Here is a 6,756-nt window from a genome sequence, read left to right on the forward strand (position 1 = left end):
TGACCCCACCTTTAAAGCATGTTATATTCCATGAATACCAACTTCAAGTTTGATGTGAATATGCATATATCATCATTATTTATTTTTATGAGCCACCCCCTTTACATCTGCATCAGAGTCTCCGTGTGTTCATTGTTCTGGCCCTCCAATGGGCACCATGTGCAGATGTGAACATAGAGCAAGTCTGCTATTCTCATATAAGGGCATTTTACATACACAAGTAATGGTGGGTTCAAAATTCACATTTTATTTGTCAATAAGCAGGAAAGGCAGAACCATATCTTAGCAGTGAATGTATGCACTCTGGTTTTCATCCTAAGGGTGCATTCACACTGAGTAAACGCTAGCTTATTTTGTAGAGTAAAATTACACTTGTAAATTTTGCTATCCCATTGACTTCAATGATATTTTTTTACAAGTGTAAAAATACGCCTGTAAAAAATACGCCTGTAAAAAATACGCCTGTAAAAATACGCCTGTAAAATGTCATTGAAGTCAATGGGATAGCAAAATTTACAAGTGTAATTTTACTCTACAAAATAAGCTAGCGTTTACTCAGTGTGAATGCACCCTAACTGCAGTAAATCCGTATTCTAGATCTCTCTTACTAATACCAGCCTCAAATCTAATGATGAAATCACTTATCATCTGGTATTGCAAAGCAATGTTTCACAGCGCTGATATCTCCAACCTGACTAACAGATATGTGTCCAATACTTCAATGTCCACCAGTAGCTTTGGAGTGGTTACCCAGTCCCCTGATGATGTCTTTCCACTCAGTGCGCTTCTGTGTAACATACGTAGGCGTGATGTTTTGCAGATTCAGATTGTTGCACCCCCGGAAATATTGCTCGCACAAAGCTTGCGCCACACATACAACATACATGCCACAATCATAGCTGTTATGTTGGGCTGGAGTCGCTTCTTCCCGGTAACATGGATTACCAACAAGTAGACTGCTTAGGTTTTTAGACATAAGTCGGGCATGTGGAGCATTAGTCCCTGGTGCGGAGTCAAAATGAAGAATTTCACGCATGCTACGGAGATAGGCAAGAAGGCTCCAATGTGTACCCCCTGCTTCAGTCCCTGCATTATCATTAACAGGCAGCAAAACTAGGTCTTTTTTGGGCAGCTCCAGCGGCTGTAGAAATTCTTGGGCGTCATTTCCACAACATTTTATAAACTGGCTAACTTCTGGACTGAGGAGGGCAACTCTTTCAGCTGTTGATGGGGGCAAAGTGGATGCCAGGAATTCAAAAGTAAAACCAATGATGTTGTCATTCAACCAGTGCGGGGCATCTAGAAGTGCGACATCTGAGGAGCGCAGAAGAGAGTCTCCATAACTCAGCACCACCTGGTCCATTCTGAAGGAACAGAAGAAGGGTACATATTAATAAAGGCGTCCAATACTGTAGTTACCAATAACTTGTTAAAGGCAGTCTAACACCAAGAAATTTGTTTCTAAACCACTTATGAGTTGTTGTAGGGGCAGTTACCAAGAAAACATTAATCTGAATGCAAATTAGCTGTTTGGTACATGAAGGGATGCCCCGCTTCCTAAAGCAACTATTTTCAATTCTGGTTTCCCCTCAACACCAATTTATAAGATGCCCTAATATGCAGTGACCACAAGAGAAAGTGGGTGCTTATTTGCATTAAAAGTTGACAGATTAAAAGTTAATTTTCTTAATAGCTAAATTGAGACTATGACACACACAAAAAAAATGTTCCATGCTAAGGCCAAGGCCCTATGTTGCAGATAAGCAGCTTTTTTTGTTGCAGTAGGTTTTTGAGTCAAAACCAAGTATGTCTGCAAAAGGAAAGGGAAATATATTTAAAAAACATACTTAGAAATCTACTTTCTGCTTAATCTACTCCTTGCTTTAGCTCAAAAACCACAACAAAATCTGCAACAAAAAAGTTGAGCTTCCTGCTGAGGCCCCACGTTGTAGAATGCAGTAGAAACGCATCATGTTTTTCGCAGCGTTTTTACTGTATTGTTGCTGAGTTTTTCTATGTAGATTTTCTTCCCTTATTAGACCTATAGGGAGAACGCTAATGTTTCCGATGGTATACTTCACATGCTATGATATTCATAAACAACTGCATATTAAAGTACCTGCAAAGTGAATGAGATTCTGGCTAATCCCATTCACACATCGATGTACACCACTGATACAGAGTCAATCTGACCTGAGAGCAGGTCTGTAACCTAGGCAGCCCAATGTATACAGCGAGGAGAGATGTAGATGTATCTGACAAACAGCATAAGATAGATAAGTAATGTATTGCTGCAAGTCTGAATATGATCCTTAAGATGGGAATACCACTTTAAATGTCCCTACATCAGCATATTAATGGTATAAAAAGAACATATTCTAGTGGTGATATCATCACTTTAACTCTTTCCTTACGTCCAATATAGAATAGTATTTGTGAAGTCTTTATATATGGCTCTTGCTCAGACTGGGGCAGGTACCATAACCAGTGTTTTATATAGTAGAGATCCTGTAGTAATGCCCGGGATCAGAGACATATCTGTTTGCAAGCATTAACCCTTTATTTGTGGTCTGTTTCTGTTCTCCCTTTCACCTGACCAAGCCCCCAAAACTGCACACATAAAAGGGCATGTTTCATATTAACTGTCCCTATAACATCATAAGGTCACACATTCCATCAATTAAATGGGTTGGGCTTATATAAACTTTATATTACCTGTGTAAAACAACAATTGTCAACTCCAATAAACAATGCACAGGAAAGAGTATAAAAATAGTATTATCATCTTTATTGAATCCAATGATACTAAAAAACATACAACTCACAATATAAATACATACCACCCATACAAAACATTCGGTCCCAGATCAATTAACAGTCCATGTGAATTAATTAGTTCTAATGTACAAATAATTCCCAAATATCCTACTAATGTTATAAATGTGAAGTGTTTGGATGTTTGTTCCTCAATCACACCCGAACGGCTGAATGCATTTCTTTGAAATTTCACACACCTACATATTGGCAAGGAAGGAGGGGGGCCGGGGGCGCAGCAGCGGGGCTGTGGGGTCCCAGCCCACGATGGTGTGGGAGGGGCCCACAGCGGCCACAAGGAAAGAGGCATGGGGGCCACAGGCCGCGCTGCAGGTTGTTCGCGCAAGGGTGAGGGGGCTGTGGACAAAGTCACGGATATATATATATATATATATATATATATATATATATATATACACACACACAAGGAAAAGGGACAGTTTATGCTAATAGTACATGGTAAAATAAGCTACATCAGGGATAGGGAACCTTTGGCTCTCCAGCTGCTGTGAAACTACGACTCCCATCATGCTCAATTCACTTCCATGGAAGTTCCAAGAAGAGCAGAGCAAGTATGCATGCTGGGAATTGTAGTTTTGCAACAGCTAGAGAGCCAGACGTTCCCTACCCCTGAGCTACATGGTAATATATATGCTACTTAAACAAATATATACACACACAAACCCAACACGTGTGCACTTCACAAGGACTGCCCAATGATCTGAAGTTGAACAATTGTTGTCTGGTTCCCTTGCAAACTATGACCAACTTCTGGCAGTCTCTGTGGGTCACAACGAGCCCTGCTATCCTAGATTAAAATAAAAAAATTTTCCCCATGAGCAACAGTCCACTCACTAGACGCCCTTACGCCCAAAACAATTTAGAGTTGGCAAGTGCTAATGGTGGATGAGCTTTCACACTTAGATCTGCGTCACTTCTGTCGCAGGTCTCTTGCCATTGCAGCCAAGTGTAGCAGTTGGCTCCCCCTGGTGAACGGAAGCAGCCATAACAGAGTGATGCCAGCAGGACCACCTGATCTGTGTGCAAGAAATCAGCACTACCGGTCGTCACCATTATTGTTGTGCAGAACTCTCTCACTAGTGCCATCTTGTACAAATCCCATAAAGTCAATATCGGATTCTGCTCTCCTTGGTAAATGGTCTACTATATCTGTCCTGCTGTATGCCATTTACATGTAGGGCTGCCTGGACACTCTATTTTAATGAACTGTAAATAGGGCTTATTTTTCGGAGTAGGGCTTATATTTCAGGCATACTCCAAAAAACAAGCTAGTGTTTATTTTTAGAGCAGGTCTTATTTTTGGGGAAACCTGGTAGTTTAAGGGCAAGTTCACATGTAGGAATTTGGCTGTGAACTGCACACTGAATTTGCCAAGTAGAAAGTTTCTGCTTGACCAACACTGATAAGGATTTTGACAATGAATTTGAAGCAGTACTTGGAGAAGAGCACCACTGTATTTCCAAATCAAATTCCACACCGACAGAAAAGGTATATTTTCTGCCTCCCATGCATTTAATGAGATTTCTTAGACAGAATACCCCTGAAGAACGCACAGGATGGTGATTTTTCCACTAGCTGAAAAAATCTGCTACTGTCTCCCACTGAAATGAATGGGAGGGAAATTCCACATCAAATTCCTATCTGTATCCCCTGTTAGGATATGATCAGTCGGACAGGGGACCTAAAGTTCCCCTAAAGCCTCCTAGTGAATGGACCATCTTTGTGCTTGTGTTACTTTTATGGGGCTGCGGACACTGCCAGAGATTATGGAGTGAATAGAGTGTCAGTCACACAAGTGCATTTGTGATCCTTTCTCAAGCAGGCTTGTCATCTCCCATACTCTTGATAACGGGGGACCAGATGATCAGAGCTGCCAGCAGTTGGACACTTACTGTCCTGTGGATAGGGGATAAGTGTCCATAACTGCACAATCCCTCTGATACGAAGTACAGAGCTGTAGAGGCGGTGTTTCATATTGCATGTAACTCACATTAAAGAGGAACTTTCACCACCTGCTTTCTAGCAGTGTAATACACCGCTAGAAAGCAGACAGTGCTGAATTCAGCACACTATCGGCTTTCCCATTCTGTGCCACTGGTGAAGAGCTATCGGTGGCGTTACTGTAGCTCTTCACTGTCAGAAGGGCGTTTCTGACAGTCAGTCAGTAACGCCTGTCCTCACAGTAGCATCTATAGCGCTGTGCTGTGAGAGGGGGTGTTAATTACCACCCAGCCATGACCCACCATCAGCCCCCCTCCCCTCCAGTACTCATCTATGGACGAGTACTATCAGGAGTAAGGGAGGCGATAGCTCTTCACCAGGGGCACAGAACATGAAAGCCGATAGTGCGCTGTCAGCTTCCTAGCGGTGTATTAAACCGCATGTCCCCAGGAGGTGAAAGGTCCTCTTTAAGTTGAATTGCAACTTAACTGCAGACACACCACATGACAAATGAATGTTATGTCACCTCTTCTATTTCCACCTCCCGCTAATAAATAACCCCCGCATCACAACGATGGCTCAGGCCTTGGGTTCTGCAGCTGAATCAGCAAGATGCTTTTTTTTTTTTTTTTTTTGCATCCTGCTTTGTCCTCTGACTTCCATTAAGAAAAATGAGATGCAGATTCAGAGAATCAAGCTCAAAATCACAGCTTATTTGCACCATGTGAACAAGCCCTTAAAAGGAAATGCATCACTAAACCAGTTCTGCATCCCCTTCGGGGGCCCAGGGCTCTGACCCCCAGTAACTATCATAGCAATATGCATAGGAATACCTCTATAACAGACTGCGCTGCCACTACTCCCCTCCAATGTTACACAAGAGCTGCTGCAGGCTGTTCCCTGAAGGACCACATCTAATAATAGGAACCGGCGCACACACAACGCAACCATTCATGGCAGACACGGAAAGCCAGGCAGCGAGCGGGACATGAGAACTGTTAGTTACGGGTAACGAGTCCACTAATCCAGTCGCCCGCACTGTACTCACAGTACTGCAGGTAATACAGCACAAGCATGCTACACTGCAGACATTGCGCCCAGCACTGACACAGTTAACGGTCGAAGGAAGACGAATAACTCACTTCCGATCCGACAGATGTCGCTAAGTAGTCACGTCATCAGCAGGAGCAACGCTCTGGGTCGTGACTAGAGTGGAGTTGCTGACTCCAGAGGACGTGACGTGCTAGCTGCCATTTTTTAGAAGTCCAGTATACACTGTTGTGCCAAATAAAACTGTGGAAAGGCCCGGCGGAAAGACACTTTATGTAGGTTTTTTGTGCACATTGTTATCTTTAACATGTTTGACTGTCAAATGGGAGACAAAAACCAGAAGTAACTGCAGTCAGCTTAAAGGGATCCTATCATTTAATCACTGTTTTTTTCTAACTAGCACGGCAGAAAAGCCTTAAGAAAGGCTATTTGTCTCCTACCTTTCGTTGTCTTCTCCGCACCGCCGTTCGCCTAAAATCCCGATTTTTCTAGGTAAGTAAATGAGTTCTTCCGCAGCACTGGGGGCGGTCCCCAGCGCTCAGACAGCACTAGGGGCGGCTCCAATGCTGCGAGAGAACTCTCTCCAGCGCCGCCTCCTCTTCTTCTGCAGCGAGGTCTTCACGGCGTCTTCTTCCGGTGGCGGCTTGTAACTTCTAGGCCTAGGGCAAGCCGACTGTGCATGCTCGCGGCCACAAGAAAAATGGCCGCTTACATAGGAATGTAAGTGGCCATTTTTTCATGGCCGGCGGGCATGTGCAGTCGACTTGCCCTAGGCCCAAAGTTTAGAAGTTACAAGCTGCCACCGGAAGAAGACGCCATGAAGATCTTGCTGTAGAAGAAGAGGAGGCGGCGCTGGAGAGAGTTCTCTCGCAGCATTGCCCCCCCCAGTACTGTTTGAGCACTGGGGCCCACCCCCAGTGCTGCAAAAGA

At 43.6% G+C, this 6,756-nt stretch overlaps 1 protein-coding gene across 3 annotated transcripts; it reads right to left on the bottom strand.

Moving 5' to 3' along the window:
- Positions 1-231: 231 nt before the first annotated feature.
- Positions 232-5,954, bottom strand: SENP8 (SUMO peptidase family member, NEDD8 specific). Of its 3 annotated transcripts, none has more exons than XM_075276238.1 (2): positions 5,919-5,954; positions 232-1,364 (listed from the first exon to the last, which is right to left on the bottom strand). In XM_075276238.1, exon 2 carries the CDS (start codon positions 1,361-1,363, stop codon positions 719-721), a length of 645 nt encoding a protein of 214 aa, XP_075132339.1. In that variant the 5' UTR covers position 1,364; positions 5,919-5,954; the 3' UTR covers positions 232-718. The 3 variants fall into 3 exon arrangements, with proteins under 3 accessions (XP_075132339.1, XP_075132337.1, XP_075132338.1); XM_075276236.1 differs by having other exon boundaries at positions 5,825-5,928; XM_075276237.1 differs by lacking the exon at positions 5,919-5,954 and adding an exon at positions 5,610-5,890.
- Between the last annotated feature and the right edge of the window lie 802 nt (positions 5,955-6,756).

The sequence above is a fragment of the Leptodactylus fuscus genome, chromosome 5 (genome assembly GCF_031893055.1).
Source record: "Leptodactylus fuscus isolate aLepFus1 chromosome 5, aLepFus1.hap2, whole genome shotgun sequence".
Taxonomy (NCBI): Eukaryota; Metazoa; Chordata; class Amphibia; order Anura; family Leptodactylidae; genus Leptodactylus; species Leptodactylus fuscus.

What these genes read in the sequence shown, in the direction of transcription:
- SENP8 (XM_075276238.1), bottom strand. Translation starts at nt 1,363, where the DNA reads ATGGACCAGGTGGTGCTGAGTTATGGAGACTCTCTTCTGCGCTCCTCA.